This window comes from Saccopteryx bilineata, chromosome 5 (genome assembly GCF_036850765.1).
Source record: "Saccopteryx bilineata isolate mSacBil1 chromosome 5, mSacBil1_pri_phased_curated, whole genome shotgun sequence".
Classification (NCBI taxonomy): Eukaryota; Metazoa; Chordata; class Mammalia; order Chiroptera; family Emballonuridae; genus Saccopteryx; species Saccopteryx bilineata.
The window spans coordinates 4,030,271-4,048,700 of NC_089494.1; the positions used below are offsets into that span (position 1 = coordinate 4,030,271).

The 18,430-nt window shown below is 54.9% G+C and overlaps 1 protein-coding gene across 2 annotated transcripts in view; it reads left to right on the forward strand.

Moving 5' to 3' along the window:
• The window catches only part of ASB18 (ankyrin repeat and SOCS box containing 18), a 49,687-nt gene extending 31,778 nt beyond the window's left edge, over window positions 1-17,909 (forward strand). For both annotated transcript variants that reach the window (XM_066280249.1, XM_066280248.1), the window contains 3 exons: window positions 3,740-4,244; window positions 16,312-16,425; window positions 17,488-17,909. In XM_066280249.1, coding sequence (XP_066136346.1) covers window positions 3,740-4,244; window positions 16,312-16,425; window positions 17,488-17,673 — 805 coding nt within the window. In that variant the 3' untranslated portion in view covers window positions 17,674-17,909. The remainder of the gene's footprint in view (window positions 1-3,739; window positions 4,245-16,311; window positions 16,426-17,487) is intronic.
• The last annotated feature ends 521 nt before the right edge of the window (window positions 17,910-18,430 follow it).

Here is an 18,430-nt window from a genome sequence, read left to right on the forward strand (position 1 = left end):
GCCTCCGCAGCCCTTGCAGAGGGCGGGCCACACGGTCCTTGTTCTTTCCGAAAGGTCTCCTGGTTGCACACGGCAACCCGGTCCATCAGCCAGGCAGGCTGTGCACGTGCCAGCGAGGACGGCTTCCAGTCTGCTCCCGGGGGGTGTCTCTGGAGAGGCTGGGCTGCTCTCAATAAATAAATACATAGATAGATAGATAGATAGATAGATAGATAGATAGATAGATATGAGTAGAAGCCCATGTTTTGTCATCGTTCGCCAGGGCGCACAGGCTCAGCGGCAAAATGAGACGGAACCCTTGATTTGTAACCTCCCGGCTGCACTGTTCAAAACACCTCCCCAAGAGGCGGAGAGGAAGCCCGGCGGAAGCACTCCAACGGGGAAATTTGCATCCGCTCTTAGCCGGTGACGGTCCCAGCGGACATTTCACATCAGATTGTGTGCTTGTTTGTAAAGATCTTTCAGCCGAGGCAGACCACTTCTCGAGAGACTGCTGACATGGAGGCTGAAGAACATGCAGAAAGAGAATGCCGAGACTCACGGAGGGCCCCCCCCAAGCAGAAATGTAGGAGGAGCTGTGGTGGCAGCTGCCTGCAGCCCGGAAACCCTCGGTGGACGGTCTCGTGCGGAGCCCCAGCCAGGGAGGTAGCTGAGACGGGCGGTCACATGAAGGAGAGCTGAACAACGCTCATTAAGGACACACACACGTGTTCCCCGTCCTCCCGGGAACAATGCGGCGGGCTGCCCTATGCTGGGCGCCTAGGAGGAAGGACATAAACCCCCATTTCCACACTCAGAGGGGAGTCACGTGTGCTGATGCGTATCTGAACCATGGTGTGACAGACGCTGCACCCAGGCACACGACAGCACAGAGACGCGTGATCCTCTCCTCGTGGCGGGGGGGGGGGGGACAGACGCCCGAGGGGCAGAGGAAGGAGGGAGAGAAGTGTGTCCGCCTTCGCAGTAGGCAGGGCATCCCTGGCAGGAGTAAAGTGCGTTCCGAAAGCCACTCGGGTCAGGTTGGACTGAAGCAGAGGACGGGAGGACAGAGCCTCAGGAAATGAGACTGGGGAGGTGGGTGCCCCCAGGAACCGGGTCTCTCAGCATCCTGTGTCCTGGGGACAGGGGCAGGGGCTCTCTCTGGCAGCCACCTGCTGTCTGATGCCCACAGGTGCGGCTCTTTGCTGGTAGCATGGAGCTTGGGTGGGGCGGGGGGAGCGGGGACAAACTAGGTGACTGTCGGTACCATCCAGGCACGAAATGATTCGGGCGTCTACAAAGGACAGTGACTGTGGAGAGGAAGCAGCAGTTCACACGATTATAGATGGTGGAGTGCACAGGACCGGTGGCCAGCTGAGGGGTGCGTTAGGAACAGGACAGGAAAAAAGGCAAAAGACAAGTAACCCACAGAGCAAGACCCCCAGGAAGCAGAAGGGGACCGAGAGGGACTCCCCTCCCTGGAAGGTGGAGGACGGTGATAGGAGCCACTGCAGACACAGATTCGACAGGAGCTGGGGCAGATGCGTCTCCGAGGCGGGAAGGGTGGCGGCTCCAAGCACGGGGAGATCACCGGGAGGGCGGAGAGGGGAGACAGCTGAAGGACGGCGAGGACCTCCGGAGTTGCGGTTTGTCCGGCAGGAGGGAGGAGCTGGCCTTCAACATGGGAAACGTGGACCAAGTCCCGGAGGCCCACGCGAGACCGGAGCCCAGTCCCCGAGTGATGTTTCCTCCGACGGCGCTCAGCAACCGAGAAGGGACAAAAGGGTGGACGACCAGCGCATTCCAGGCTGATGGCAGAGCCATCTGGCGTCAGGGACGGCCATGTCCCCTCTAGCCGAGGGAACCAAGGATGCCAAGAAGACGGCATCTGGAGTCCTGCCCAGGGAAGGAGTGAGGGCAGGAAGGCCGAAAGGACCAGGGGCCCAGGCCTGGAGTCTCAACAGAGCAGAGACGGGGAGGACACCCACAGGCCTGGGGCGCAGCAGCCACCAGAGTCCATGGTCCGAAGGTGGCACGCTGGAGTGTTGGGCTGCAAAGGTGGAGCAAGCACATTGAGGGCGATGTCCAGGAGGTGACCCGGAGCAGGTGACTGAAGTGGGGCAGGTGTTTCGGCAGTGCCCAAGGGACAAGGGCCAGCAGAACGGAGGAGGGCCTGTGTGACTGTCCTGCTTTCCGGCTGGGGCAGTCTGAGTTTCCCTCTGGTGTCCGAGGCCTGGTGGTCCAATGGCCCGGTCAGCAGCTGGCCATCCGAGCTTAGCTTGAGGCGTTTAGAGTTCTCCCAGCTGTGGGCAAGGCCCTGAGGAAGCTGCTCTCCTGGGAGGAGCCTTGGTGCCCAGAGGAGAGGACAGTCCTGGTTGGGTTCCTGTTGGTGGGCCTGGAGGCCCAGCTCAGGGAGAGACCACAGTCTCCCATGGGAGCCTGTAACCCCCAGGGGACCACCAAGGATCTGGGCACAGCTGAAATCCACAGTCTGGTCAAGGAGAGTCTGGATGAATCAAAGGGCATCTCACAATCAGGCCTGGTTGTGTGCTCACTGTGCGTCCAGCCCCAAGGACACACCAGGGCCAGTCTGCGTCCATACCTTGAGGGCTGGATCGGTTCCTTCCACGGGGGCAAGGCAAGCTGCATCTCACACAGTCCGCTTGTCACCAAAGCTGAGCAGTTTACAGAAAGAGGTGCGACTGGCTGCAAAAGAGCCCGGCGGTAAGGGGCCCTCCTTAGAACCCTGACTGCCAGGCCCCCTACTGCCACACGTGACCAGGGAATTAGTTCTTCAGCACTGTCACTTGAACCACATCACATCCCAGAGTGGCACCAGGCCGTTACAAACTACAGGTAAGTCTTCCTCTCTGCCCGTAGACTCTTAGGAATCTCCTAGCGATGTCCACCATTTAGTAACTGGTGGGCCTCGTACCCACCGTACACCCTCCCCAACGCCAGCTCAGTTTAAACTCCCAGAGCCTACCTGACCAGGCAGTGGCACAGTGGATAGAGTGTCGAACTGGGATGCGAAAAGACCCAGGTTCGAGACCCCAAGGTCGCCAGCTTGAGCGCGGACTCATCTGGCTGGAGCAAAAAGCTCACCAGCTTGGACCCAAGGTCACTGGCTCCAGCAAGGAGTTACTTGGTCTGCTGAAGGCCCCCGGTCAAGGCACATATGAGAAAGCAATCAATGAATAACTAAGGTGTCGCAACGAAAAACTGATGATTGCCTGACCTGTGGTGGCGCAGTGAATAAAGTGTCAACCTGGGAACGCTGAGGTCGCCGGTTCGAAACCCTGGGCTTGCCTGGCCAAGGCACATATGAGAGTTGATGCTTCCAGCTCCTCTCCCTTCTCTCTCTCTCTCTCTCTCTCTCTCTCTCTCTCTCTCTCTAAAAAAAAACTGAATAAAGTTAAAAATAAAATATTTTTTAAAAAAAAAGAAAAGAAAAACTGATGATTGATGCTTCTCATCTCTCTCCATTCCTATCTGTCTGTCCCTGTCTATCCCTCTCTCTGTCCCTGAAAAAAAAACAAAAAAACAAAAAAAACCCAAAACCTCCCAGAGCCTGGGCACGGGAGGTCTGAATTAATGTCCTTTCTCTCGGGCTACCCTTGCTGTTCAGGGAGCACACAAGCCCCGCGCTGTGTCCGAAGCCCCCTGAATGGCAGCCAGGGCATGGCGGATCGGGTGGCAGGTGGCAGGGTGTGCGTATCCGGGCCTGCCCACCCGGTGACCAGACTTGACCTCTCCACAGGTGCGCACAGGCGCTGCTGGAGCACGGAGCCTCAGTGCACCGTGCAGGCGGCGCCGGGCAGAACACGCCGCTGCACGTGGCGGCGCAGCACGGCCTGGATGAGCATGCGCGCCTCTACCTGGACCATGGGGCACGCGTGGATGCGAGGAATGGCCGCGGCGAGACGGCACTGAGCGCAGCATGCGGCGCAGCGCTGCAGCCTGACGAGCAGGGGCACGGCCTGCGCCTGTGCGCTCTGCTGCTGCGGCGTGGGGCAGCGGCGGATGCGCGCGACGAGGACGAGCGCAGCCCGCTGCACAAGGCGTGCGCCCATGCGCGCCCGGGGTTAGTGCACCTGCTGCTGCGCCATGGCGCCGACGCGGCCGCGCTGGACTATGGCGGTGCCTCGCCCCTGGCCCACGTGCTGCAGACGGCCGCCCGCGCGCCCCAGGCCAACCCGCAGCACACCGTGCAGGCGCTGCTCAATCACGGCTCCCCCACCGTGTGGCCCGACGCCTTCCCCAAGGTAAGAGGTGTGGTGGGGGGGGGGGGGGGGTCCTGCTCCAAGCTTTGCAGCGCAGAGCCCCGGCCTGCCGCTAGGTGCCGGGCAGCGCTTCTCAAACTTCCAGGAGCCCGGGCACCCCCTGGAGACTTGGGAAACTGCAGATTCTGGTTCCGTGGGTCTGGGTGGGAGAGTCTGCCTTTCTCACAGTTCGCGGGTGAGGTCTAGGCTGCTGGTAGTCTTAGGACCACGCTTGGAGGAGCCAGGGCCCAGAAACCCCCAGTCACCAGGAAATTAAGAGGTTGAGATGTGACAAGCATGCCTGAACGTGCTCCTTCAAAGTTGTCCTGGCAACGCCACAAGCTGAACTTGACGCTGCCATGGGCTCACGTTATCTGGGCAGCTCATTCTTTGCTGTAATTTTCAGAATAACGAAAATCAATTTCTTATCGCATCTGGCATTTGATCTGAAATGAAATACTCAACCTTGTTAATGAGATTAATTACACGTTTGCAAATTGGCCTTCCAGTTCCTGTGAAATACCAGGCAGGTGGCGTTCCCCTTCTCCTGGGTCTCAACCAGGTGAGGCGTCTTGTCCAGAGTAAGGGCTGCGCTGGGACCTCAGCCCCACTTTGTAGACTTGACTCTGGGCAGGTGTCACCTTTTCCACTGGTCAGATCTAGCCTAAAATAATTAAAGGGAAGAATATGATTTCTCATCAGAGAAAACACTAAGAGAAAAAAAAAAAGAAAATATTTCAGAAAGATAAGTTGCCAAAAATTTTGGTTAGAGTGAGAATTGTTAGCATGAGTCTTCCCCAAAAAACTTTGCTGAATGGAAGCCATTCCGTGTAAAACTTTAGATGTAAAGACATTGGATGTTAAAACTGGGTGTGCTAGCCCTGGCCGGTTGGCTCAGTGGTAGAGCATCGGCCTGGCGTGCAGGAGTCCCGGGTTCAATTCCCGGCCAGGGCACACAGGAGAGGCGCCCATCTGCTTCTCCACCACCCCCCCTCTCCTTCTTCTCTGTCTCTCTCTTCCCCTCCCGCAGCCAAGGCTCCATTGGAGCAAAGTTGGCCCAGGCGCTGAGGATGGCTCTGTGGCCTCTGCCTCAGGCACTAGAATGGCTCTGGTTGCAGCAGAGCGACGCCCCAGATGGGCAGAGCATTGCCCCCTGGTGGGCATGCCAGGTGGATCCCAGTCGGGCACATGTGGGAGTCTGTCTGACTGCCTCCCCATTTCCAACTTCAGAAAAATACAAAAAAAAACAAAAACAAAAAACTGGGTGTGCTTGCCTGATCAGGCAGTGACGCAGTGGATAGAGCATCGGACTGGGATGCAGAGGATCCAGGTTCTAAACCCGGAGGTCGCCAGCTTGAGCACAGGCTCGCCAGCTTGAGTATGGGATCATAGACATGACCCCATGGTCACTGGCTTGAGTCAAAGTTTGCTGGCTTGAAGCCCAAGGTCACTGGCTTGAGCAAGGAGTCCCTTGCTCTGCTGTAGCCCCCCCCCCTCAAAGCACATATGAGAAAACAATCAATGAACAACTTAGGTACCGCAATGAAGAATTGATGCTTCTCATCTCTCTCCCTCCCACCTGTCTGTCCCTATCTGTCCCCCTCTCTGTCTCTGTCACACACACACACAAAAAAGGTGTGCTTAATTTAAAAATCATCCCTCTTCTTCCACACTCACCTCTTAGAGACTTGCTTTAGCCTGACAGGCTAATAGGTGATAGGCTGTTATCCAAAAAGGACAGTATTCTAGATGGTCTGAAATAGGGAGATTTCACACATTTCTCTCAGGTGCTAACTTTGCATTGTAGATGGCGCAGAGTCAAGTTTGAAGTTTGTACCTACACAAACATAGGTACAAAGGTGAAAAGTGGAAAATCCACCCAAATTACTTCCTGAACGTCTCCTTGACAAACATTATGACAGGCGTCCAATGCTAACTCTCACACTAGCGCTGAGCAATTCTCACGTGATTCCAATCTGGCAAACTCTGGAAAGGGAAGAAACATCAGCATTTTTATGTTCCACAACACGTACCTTTTACATTCCTAATTTATATTTCTTTTTTTTTTTTTTCATTTTTCCGAAGCTGGAAACGGGGAGGCAGTCAGACAGACTCCCGCATGCTCCCGACCGGGATCCACCTGGCATGCCCACCAGGGGGTGATGTTCTGCCCCTCTGGGGCGTCGCTCTGTTGCATCCAGAGCCAATCTAGCGCCTGAGGCAGAGGCCACAGAGCCATCCCCAGCGCCCGGGCCATCTTTGCTCCAATGGAGCCTTGGCTGTGGGAGGGGAAGAGAGAGACAGAGAGGAAGGAGAGGGGGAGGGGCGGAGAAGCAGATGGGCCCTTCTCCTGTGTGCCCTGGCCGGGAATCGAACCCGGGACTCCTGCACGCCAGGCCGACGCTCTACCGCTGAGCCAACCGACCAGGGCCCCTAATTTATATTTCAACATGTCCCAATATCTGCAGGCTTAGTCCATCAACCCATAGCATGAAACAAGACCCACCCACTCCCCCCACCAGGACACACCGTGTTTGCCTTAAACCAAGACACACACATCAACCCTCACCATATGAAACTGCATAAGGAGCCTGACCTGTGGTGGCGCAGTGGATAAAGTGTCAACCTGGAACACTGAGGTCCCCAGTTCAAAACCCCAAGCTTGCCTGGTCAAGGCACATATGGGAGTTGATGCTTCCTGCTCCTCCACCCTTCTCTCTCTCTCTTTCTCTCTCTCTCTCTCTTCTCTCTAAAATAAATAAAGATAAGATCTTTAGAAAAGATTTTTTTTGAAAAAGAAAAGAAACTGTGTAAAGAATTGAAAAGAAACAGGCTTTTATGTGATGGGCCACCCACGAAAAATATTGGGGCAAATTATTTTAAAGAAAAAAAAAGGTCAATGCATTTCAGTAGTGACTAGAGACCATCCTCTGTTGGCCTTAGGGTCATTCTGTTTGCGTGATTTTGGGCCAGGTTTCCAAGTCTTGGATGCAGTCGTGCAGGCACCTTCCCTGGGGACAGGACCTCGGACACCTGAACTCGGTCTCCAGGGCTGTGGGGATTACTCGGCCTTGACCCTGACGTGCAGGGAAAGGCACAGGGCCTCCCTCTGTGGGTCTCTGGGGGCCCTGTCCCATGGGCCACCCAGGAAGGGCGCATGATCAGTGGAGGTACAAGTTGGGTTCCGGTTTGGAGGACAGTTTCCTATAGCGGGGATCAGAAGGCCGTGAGACGTGCTCAGCTCCTAGAAGTGACAGTGAATCTCCCAGCGATGGCAGAAGGAACTGGAGTTTCCTTGAGAAATCTTCATACGTTGAGGCTTGTGTGAAAAAGCACTGCTCGCCCGGTGCCTCTCCTGCGCATGCTCCGAGCCCGCCCCTGAACACCTCAGTCAATGTTGAATGAAGAACAGGGATTCCAGCAATTCCAGGGGTATCACCGCCTGCCGGTTAAAGCCTTGGAAGTGGGGACCCAAGTTCTTTGTGCTGAGATCAAGCGCCCCTCTAGGGGGCACCCACGGCACTCCTGGCCAGGAGCAGGGTGGGTGGGGAATGTATTTACCACACTGAGCATCCCCTGAGCACGTGGGCCAGGGGCCGGGCGTTGCCGTAGTCCAGCGCGGCGCCAGGCGCACCAGGTCTGGATGCGCGCGGGCGCACACCTTGCGCAGCGGGCTGCGCTCGTCCTCCTCGCGCGTGTCCGCCACTGTCCCGCACCACTGCGGCAGCAGCGCGCACAGGCACAGGCCGCGCTCCTGCTCGTCTGGGACCAGGACAAACACTCTGGAACTCCGGCCACAGCATCTTCCTCCACTCGGGCCACCTGCGTGTTCCACCAGGGAAGGGGTCTAATCACCACACGTGACATCAAAGGAAGAGACCAACTCTGCTTAGCAGCCCCGTGGAGCACACAGCAAACACAGTGACACGGGCCACAAAGGTACACTGCAGGCAAGGCCCCGCGCCGTGGCGAGGCGTACACAGAGGCACCGGGAATGTCACAGAGCACGCGGTCCGTGGGCAGCCGCCGCGCTTGAAATAGATGTAAAGAGACACCCACGGAGCTCGGAATTACTGAGGCAAAAGGTTTCACAGCGAGCTTAGGACATAAATCACAGTTCCCTCATGTCCAGACAAAGGCACCATCGCCCCAGCAGGCGGACTCCAAGCATCCATCCGCACGGAGGACAGTGCTCTGCGGTGGAAATCAAAGCAGTGTCACTGCTCGGGGAGCAAGCCTGTTGACAATGACAGGCCTTTCTGCCTGGCTGACCTCTAGTTAACCCCAGAGGCAGGTGCGGGGAAGGGGGGGGTGGGGGGGCAGGGGCAGGTGCAGGCAGGGGCCCAGGTTGGATCCTGGGAGTTGTCAGGACAGGTGGAGCCAGCCTGCAGGACAGAGACGGGAGGCCTGGCAGACACACACACACGCACACACACATGCGCACACGCACACACACGTACACACACACACACACACGCACACACACGAATGTGGGTTCAGACTCGCGCTGCCGCTGGCGGATATCGGAGGCTGGATGTTTGGTGTGGAAGAGAGGGTTCCGCTCACGGTCCTCTCTCCTGCCCCTCACCTGGAAGCTGGATTCATGAAATAACAATGAAACCCCGTGGTATCTTTTCACAACAGACTGCTCCCTTTCTCATCCCAAGTCTTTGAAGAGCACGTTTCTGGCAGGACCTGGGAAGAGAACACTGGAGCTCCAGAGGGTGTGAGAGGCTAAGACCAGCGTCCCCCCACCCCCCACTCTGAGACGGGACGGGAGTCACAGCGCTGGACAGCAGCAGCACCAGGACAGAAGACCCCCACACCCTGCGTGGAGCCGAGCTTTCCTGCCTCTTGCACTCATTAAAGGGCCAGCTTTGTGTGCCCCTGGATGTAGAAGGGGACCCCCCCCCGGAGCACCTCTCGTTTGCAGTCAGCTCGTGTCTGCATCCTGGCTCCTCCAGCTCTGTTCCTTCCTGTGTGCTGTTTCCCTGAGAGGCTTCTGTGACCTGCAGGGCAGAGGCCAGCCACAACGGGTAGAGGAGATGCATGCAGGAGGTTGTCAGCATTCGAACTCACACCTGCCCAGGAGCGAGGGAGGTGCAGGGGCAACAGCGAGGAGGTACTATTTCCCGCAAACCACATAGGCCCTGTTATTCAACAGACATCCCGAAGCTCTTATTCATTCATTCATTCAACAAATGTGCCTAAGGAGCACCTGTGTTCAGTGCTGGGTTCATGTGTATTTCCTGCCCTCACGGCCCAGCCCCTCCAGAGGATAAGACAACCACACACCCATGTGACTGCTGTGGTGAGAACGGGTGCAGAACGAAGACCCTCCACACCTTGAAAGTGCCAAACAGGGACTGGCCCTGGCTGGGGGCTCGGGGGTGGTCGCAGGCTCCCCGGAGCCCGTGCTGAGTGAGCCCAGGTCTGGCGGCTGAGGATTAGCTCTGTGACCAGGGCAGGAAAGGCCATCCCTGGCAGCTGCCCCAGGGCGCAGAGGGCCCGGCCACACGTGCAGTCCAGAGACGACCTAGGAACGGGGAGGACACAGCGACAGGGAGCCAGCTGAGGTGGGACCCCCAGGCAGGGCCCTTGTGAAGGGCCTGAGCCTTTGTCTGGAGAACAATGGATCCTGTGCCATCATGCCTGGCGGGGAGGTGATGTAATCAAATCAGCGTCTGGGGCGACGTCTCCGCTCAAGGGTGGAGAACATGCTGGGGGAGGGGCTGGGGGCACCGCAGTCCCTGGTGGTGACAGTCCAGGGGAGGCTGCAGACGGAGGGGCGCTGGCGCTCGATGGCAAGAGTGACAGCTTCTAGAAACATCCGCAAAGCTCTGGTCTTGCCTCACCTTCCGGGCTGAAAATTTGGACGTTACACTTCCCTGTTTCCTGTTTTTATTTTTAACCTAATTACAGCATTAGGTGAAGTGACTTCACCACTCCTCTGTTTTTTAGGGGGCGCATCCTGGGGTAGCAATAGTCAAAACCCAGGACTCCATCTCCTGTCTTCCCAGAGCCCTGTGTGCCCCCCCATCCCCCGTCCCCCCGGGGGGCGGCTGGGGGGAGCCGTCATAAACAGCGTGCCTCTGTTTTTCTTGCTCGTTCTGTGTCTCCGTCTACATCTAGAGCAGTGTGCCCGTGTGATTCTTCCCCTTAATTTTCTTTCTGCCGCCTCATTAGCCGTGGAGACTGCACGTGGACCCTAATGACACCAGCATGTCAGAGTAATGCGGCAGCCGCTCCTCCGCAGACAGCAAGGAGGCGGCAGCGATTTTTAAACTGTGTTGGCGTAGAAATAATGGAGGCAGCCAGCTGCCTGGCCAGCGTACGGGGGCACAGTGCTGAGGGGGGACAGGGAGGGCCAGGGGAGCCCCGGAGAGGTGGAACCAGAGAGAGACAGGACCTGGATTCTCAGAGACAGGCTATAAGGCTCAGTCACAGTCGGTGACCTCGGGAGGAGGGGGCCCCAGGGAGGGGCGCTTCTGCCAAGGGTGGGCAGCTCTGGGGGGGTCGAGGGTGGGAGGAGTCCTCGGTGTTACAGGCAGCCACTGGGGACCATTTAACGTTTGGCAGGGACAAGCGAGCCCGCCCACCCGCCGGAAGGTTGCTGGGCAGCTGAGGAAGACCCAAGGAAGCCCGTGTTGCCTAGGATACCTACTGTCTATGTGTAACCAGGCTGGAGGTGGGGATCCAGGGTGGGCCCTCGTCTTCATGGCATGATTTCTCCCAATTCAAAAGGAGACAGTTGACATCAGAGACGACCCTGCTCAGGGACATGGCACATTAGTGGCAGCTTGTGTTAGCCAGAAACAGCAACGTGTCAGGAGCGTGGAAAACCCACCCGCATCTTCCCTTCACTCCGCCACCTGAGTCCCTCTCCCGAATCGCTCTCCTCTTCCCGTCCTGAGAGCCGGCCGCCAGGTGAGGCCACTGCCTTCACTCCCCTGGACGGCAGGAGCGTACTTCTTCCTGGGCTCTCTGCCTCCAGGAACGGTGCCCCAGGAGCCCTCTTCAACATGACGGCCAGGGTGACGCTTCTAAAATGAAAGTCTGACCCTGTCATTCCTCCACTCGTCACCCTGCAAGGTGGCTCTGTAGCCTTCCAGATAAAGCTCAGCCTCCTTCTCCTGGCGGATCACACGCTCTCCATGGTCGGTCAGACCCTGCTGTCCCAGGTCCAAGTCCACGCCCCCAGCCAGCGGCTTTTGGTCCCTCTCACCTTCCGCTTTGGTGAATGTTTGCTCCACCTCCTGGGTCACTCTCGCCCCCAGAACTTGGGGTGCCTTTTGTCTCCTCCTACCTACTCTGTCATCGGGTCTGTGCTCGAATGTCACTCCTTCCGGAAGCCTTTCCCTGTGCTCGAAGGTCACTCCTTCCGGAAGTCTTTCCCTGAGCTCGAATGTCACTCCTTCCGGAAGCCTTTCCCTGAGCTCGAATGTCACTCCTTCCGGAAGCCGTTCCCTGAGCAGCTCGCCAACCCCGTGGCAAACCCAGGGCTGAGTTCGGTGTCATTCCTAACATTCTGCGGTGCCCCCGCCTGAGACTGTGGCGCCCGACTGGGACGGTTCGTGTTCGCACTGTGGTGTTGGGGCTGTAAAGTTCTAGGACAGCAGGACTGGCCTTTGTGTCCCACAGACCGAACACACGCCCTGGCTGCATGTAGGAGCCAGGTAGGTATCTGTAGAATGAATGGCTTAACAGGCCAGGGGGTAAACATCCAACCCCGTTAGAGAGGGAGAGATTTAAATCATTGTAAGGCACACTGAATGGAAATACCAAAATTATCCCCAAAGGAGATATAAATAGGAGATATCTCCTTGTCCAGACAGATGGACACACCTGCAGGGCCCCTGCCCACTGCCTCACTGGGCTCGGCCACTGCTACCTCTCAGCAACAGGAGGGAGGGAAGGAGACTGAGGTCAGTGGATATATTTACTTGGCTCCCTGACCGCTTCAGGCTGGCTATGTGTCCTCTGCCCCAAATCACTGCCTGCCTCAGTAGGACAGCCCACCCCATCAGCACCCTCTGGGCCAGGAACGAATCTAGTGTTGCTACCAACTCCACTTTAATGCCCGGTCACTGGGGGTCCCCTGCACTCACACTGGGCTGAATAGCCCTCGTATCAGTAACCCTCCCTGAAACCATCCTGTATTAGACAGGTCCTCTTTCCTACGGGAACCCTGACAAGACACGTGTGCCGTGCTAAATGTCTGTATAGTGAAGATCGTTTCCCAGGAAAATATAGATTAACAAAATTGATTCAAGAAGAAATAAAAACAAAATATGCCAGTAAGCAGGGAAGGAATTGAAAATGTCAAATTATTACCTGCAACTAAATGACAGGCTTGGACAATGTCAAATGGAAGATCAATCGTGCCTTCCTCATTCAATAATTATCTTTTTTTTTAATCTTTCAGAGTATTAAAAAGAAACTTTCTCAAGTGGTTTTACTAAGTTAACATAAAGTGATCTTAAAACCTGACAAAAATAGGCCTGACCTGTGGTGGCGCAGTGGATAAAGCGTCGACCTGGAAATGCTGAGGTCGCTGGTTCAAAACCCTGGGCTTGCCTGGTCAAGGCACATATGGGAGTTGATGCTTCCAGCTCCTCCCCCCCTTCTCTCTCTCTGTCTCTCTCTCTCTCTCTCTCTGTCTGTCTCTCCCTCTCCTCTCTAAAATGAATAAATAAAAATAAAAATAAAAATAAAAAAAAAAAAAAAAAAAAAAAAAAAAAAATTTAAAAAAAAAAAAAAAAAAAAAAAAAAAAAAAAAAAAAAAAAAAACCTGACAAAAATAGCTAAAAAAAAAAACCTAAAACTGTTAACCAGATCTAGTTATTAAAAGAGATGCAAAAATCTTAGTAAATTCAATCTGCCGTCGTGTTTAGAAGACCGGCCAAGTGAAGTCTGTTTTATGAAGGCAAAAGTTTTGCGTCAACTTGGTTTAAAAAAAGAACAGCAAAAAAATAAAATGAAATCCTAAAATTTGTAGTAACCTAGGAATAGATAAATATTTCTTCAAGTTAGAGCAGAGTATCTATCTGAAACTAATATCCAACATTATATTTATAGTGAAACATTACATGCAGTCCTACTAAAATTAAGAATAAGTTGATAATGCCTGCTGTCAATATCAACATTAACTTTTGAAGCTATAGCCAATACAATAAGACAAGAAAAAATAAATAAGGAATACTAATGTTGAAGAGGAGAAAATACCATTATTTTCAAAGATGATTGTCTACCTGAAAAATAACCTTCATAAGTAAGGTATATTTACAAACCAATGAAAAAAAATGAACTCACTGTAGAAGAAATGAACAAAAGACATAATGTAGCAATTCAGAAAAGGAGAGAGATGAATGGTCAACCAAAATGAGTGTAAATATTCTGTATGGTACTTATCAAATTTAAATCGTCAATGAGATGATTTGGGTAGGGAGAAAGAAGCACTCTTGTACTGAGTTCTTTAAGAAATTATGCCAGCCTGACCAGGTGGTGGCACAGTGGATAGAGCGTCGGACTGGGATGCGGAAGGACCCAGGTTCGAGACCCCGAGGTCGCCAGCTTGAGCGCAGGCTCATCTAGCTTGAGCAAAGAGCTCACCAGCTTGGACCCAAGGTCGCTGGCTCCAGCAGGGGGTTACTCGGTCTGCTGAAGGCCCGCGGTCAAGGCACATGTGAGAAACCAATCAATGAACAACTAAGAAGTCGCAACGCGCAACGAGAAACTGATGATTGATGCTTCTCATCTCTCTCCGTTCCTGTCTGTCTGTCTCTATCTCTGCCTCTGTAAAAAAAAAAAAAAAAATTATGCCAATTTACACACTCACAATTTGATGATATGTATTAAAAGCTTTAAAACATACCTACGCTTTGACCCTACATTTCCATTTCTAGGAATTCAGTGTAGAAAGGGGGTAGAATTATTTCCTGAGGATGGTTGGGGGCAGCAAGAAATAGAATCATGTTCAAGAACATCTGTTGTCTATAGCAGTGGTCCCCAACCTTTTTTGGGCCATGGACCGGTTTAATGTCAGAAAATATTTTCACGGACCGGCCTTTAGGGTGGGACAGATAAATGTATCACGTGACCGAGACAAGTGTCAAGAGTGAGTCTTAGACGGATGTAACAGAGGGAATCTGGTCATTTTTAAAAAAATAAAACATCATTCAGACTTAAATATAAATTAAACGGAAATAATGTAAGTTATTTATTCTTTCTCTGCAGATCGGTACCAAATGGCCCACGGACCGGTACCAGTCCATGGCCTAGGGGTTAGGGACCACTGGTCTATAGTATCGACTTACAGTAGCTAATTCACTGAATACAGGATGACCCATTCATACAATAAAATATGATATGGTCACGACAGTGATGCCTGTTTATAATTTTTATTCACAGTCTATCTCGAGTAGATGGAAATCACATTTCAAAATAATATGCAGTGGATGAGCCCATTCTGGTTACACATATTAATGTCTTTTTTTCCTCAACGCATAAAACATTCGTATACACAAAACATTAGTAGGGTTTAGCTCTGAACACAGAAATGTGAACTTTTTAGTTTGTTTGTCTTTCCCTCTGAATGTTTAAAGGGGTTTTAGATGGGAAAGGAGGGAGACAGGTTGTAAAGGAGGCAGCCGTCCTGAGTGATCACACGCCCTGCTCAGGGAGCCGGTGAGCCTGGTGCAGGCTGCGCTTCGCTACGGGCTCGGACTGGTGTCTGCTGGAGGTATATGCTGTCTGAGCTTCGAAAAATTGCTCAAACTTGGTTTGCTGAACCAAAAAAAAAAAAAAAAACATACAAAGAGCAATTGTACACCATGTTAAATCTCAAGCCTCAAAAACAGAGAACTGTGAGGTGTCCCTGACCCTCCCCAAGATCAACTCTGAATTTGATCAGACTTCCAAGTCCAGATGCTCATTGACAGACAGGAAGCAGAGAAGGAGGCAGCACGTTCCAAAAACCCACGAGGACGTCACCCGCCAAACCCAGCAGGGAGACACTCCCCAGGACAGACAGACAGCCTGGTTTCTTCAACAGATAACCTGTAAGAAACAAAAAAACAAAACAAAAAAACAAAGGCCTAAAACTGCATCAGATCAGCTCATCTCATTTGGGTTTAGATTCTCATTCAAACAAATATTTTCAATATCACGGCGTTTGAGAGTGATCTGTGAATTTACAACACTGACGAGATGACGCTGAGAAAGTCTCGCTAACGTCTCAGGTGCTGAGTGTAGTGGGTACTGGGTTGTTTCTTCTCACGGGTCCTTTGAGAAACACCCTCAACACTGACCGGTGACGTGATAGATGGAATGCGTCAGCGTCACTTTCAAATCATCGTAGGGAGAGGGGCTGGGAGTGTGGGCGGGACAGGACTGGCCCCGGGTTGGCAGTGGGCACGTGGGGGTTTGTCATTCTGTGGGGTCCAGTTTTGCGTCCATTCACACTTCTCTGTCACAACAAAAAGAGTTATTTTGTAAAAGCAAAGTGCTCCCAACTTTACGATGAAGCTGATGAATTTTAAATTCGCCAGTAATCAGAGTCCTCGCACAGCGGGGACTGTGAAAATATTTATACAAGGGAAAGTCCAAGTCGAGAGGAAAAGCAACAGCAAAGCAATTCCTCCCCAGCATCCGGGCATGTGAGGACACTGAGGTGAGAAGTTGGGAGCTCCATCCTCGCCCTGGGCCAGCCTCGCTGCCTGCAGAGCCACACCGCTGTCCTGCTGTCCTCCCAGCGAGCGGCTCTCCAGGGCCACCAGCCCGCTCCTCCCGGGGCCTGAAGGCAGAGAGCCTTGACCTGGTTTCCACCGTGGCAGGACAGGCCCACTTGCCGAGCGCTGCCTGGTGCTTACCTGCAAACCGACCCCTGCGCCCCTACGACAGCCCCACCGCACTGCTCCCGTGGCCGCCGCTGTGCCCAGTGGAACTGCGGATGGTGGGGTCTCAAGGGCCGTGGTGGGCTGCAGGCACCTCCGTGTCCCCCGCCCTTTCCGCACCGGGACCCCGAGCCCAGGCGACCTGCTGACCTTGGGCTCCCCCCACCCCCCACCAGGTGCTGAAGACCTGCGCTCCGGCCCCTGAGGTCGTCGAGGTGCTTTTCAACTCCTACCCTCAGCTGCGGGCGTCCGAGTCCTGGAGGGAGGCGATTCCTGAAGAGGTGTTTCAGGTGAGCGGGCCACCCTCCCTCCTGCTGTAGCACAGCGTTGTCCCCGTCCCTGTGCCCCCCTCTGAGGGTCCGGCACTAACTTTAAGGTGAGTACGGAGCACGTGGAGAAGGAAAGAGGGAGAGCCAGGGGGGCCCGTGTATTTCTGTGTCCCCTGGAGAGGCTCAGTGACCACACAGCCATTAGAAATGAGGTGCGGTCAGCCACAGGGGTAGAAACAGACCCATGCTGGCCAGAGGAAGGCAAGGCTCAGGGACCCAGAGTGTCCAGACGAGGGGTGGGTCTGAGCACCTGAGTCCACATGTTCTGGCTCCTGGGGGTGGACTTCGTCTTCTGATGAAGGCAGCTGCAGACACGGCAGCCACACCCCACAGAGTCCGCAGGTGACTCGATTGAGAGAGAGAGGGGAGAGGGAGAGGGAGAGGGAGAGAGAAGGAGAGGGAGAAAGCATTGTTTTCTCCCCAGAAGCCTCTGAAAAATTTCCCTTCCTGTTTCATTGACTCGAACCCTGAGCTGATTACTGACGGGCACATGTCGCTCTGTGCCAAGGGACGGGGCAGAGCAGAAGTCAAGGAGATTACCTGTATTATGTGAAATCTCCCCAAATGGAGTTGCTGGGACTGGGCAGGAACTGCCCCCTGGTGGAGGGTGCTTCCCCTTCCACGTGGTTATCGGTTTCGGGGCGCCATGGAGGGGACCCCTGGTGTCTTTCGGGGGAGGAGGAGCGTGGCTGTGGGTCTCGCAGGCAGAGGGATGCCGCCAGCCTTCCCTTCCACCTACCTTCCCTCCCTCCCGCCTTCCCTCCCTCCCGCCTTCCCTCCCTCCCGCCTTCCCTTCCACGTACCTTCCCTTCCTCCCGCCCTCCCTTCCACCCGCCCTCCCTTCCTCCCGCCTTCCCTTCCACCCGCCCTCCCTTCCTCCCGCCCTCCCTTCCTCCCGCCCTCCCTTCCACCCGCCCTCCCTTCCTCCCGCCCTCCCTTCCTCCCGCCCTCCCTCCCTCCCGCCCTCCCTTCCTCCCGCCTTCCCTTCCTCCCGCCTTCCCTTCCACCCGCCTTCCCTTCCAGGCGCACCAGCCCTTCTACCGATCCCTCTTGGCCGCGGCCCACAGCCCGCGTGGTCTGCAGCACCTCTGCCGCTGCGCCATCCGCAGACGGTTCGGCAAAAAGTGCTTCCACCTCGTCCCGCTGCTCCCCTTGCCGGCGGCCCTGCGGAGCTACCTCCTGCTGGAGCCCGAGGGGGTTCTGCACTGAAAACCGGAGCTTTGGACTCATTCTTGGTCTCGCCTTGGCCCTGTCCTGCCAGCTGGGTGGTGAGGGAATGCGCCCTGGACGGGGACCTTCTGCCAGCGAGGGCATGGACCTGCCTGGGCTTCAGGTGTACCTGGGGATGTGACAGGAAGAAGAGCCCTTACCGCCCCTCGGGGTGGCTTGTGGGGATGGGACTGTGACCGTCACGAGTCCTTGTATCAGAACATGCCTTTCCAGAACAGCTGAAATAAAAGGTTTACCTATTTTTCCGAGGTTTGTCTCCTGCCCGCGGAGGATTCGCAGCACCCACGCTGCCCCCCACTCTTCAGACCCTGTGCTTCCTGGAAAGCGCCCCCGCCTCCCTCCCCCCCCCAGCCTGGCCACCTGGACACTGTCCCTAGAACAGGACAGATGTACACATGGAGGGAGGACCCTTGCTTCCATAACGAACGCACCTCCCCGGGGGCCCACCTGTGCCTCTCAGCCCAGGGAGGGCCAGGGCTCCCCAGAGAGACATCTCCACCCCTTGGGAGCCTTCTGTCCAACTTGCTCAGTAACCCCAATGACCCAGGCCTCGCGCCCGGTCTGGGAAGCCAGGGTTGACGGAGGTGCCGTCAGCGCTGCCCAAGCGTCTGTAACAAGAGAGATGTTGTGATGGTCTGGGACTCTAATAACCCCGTCCTTTATTTTCTGGACTCCACTGCTTTGACCTCTGGGGCTTGCTGACTCTGGAGAGACTGCCTCCCCCACCCCAGGGTTA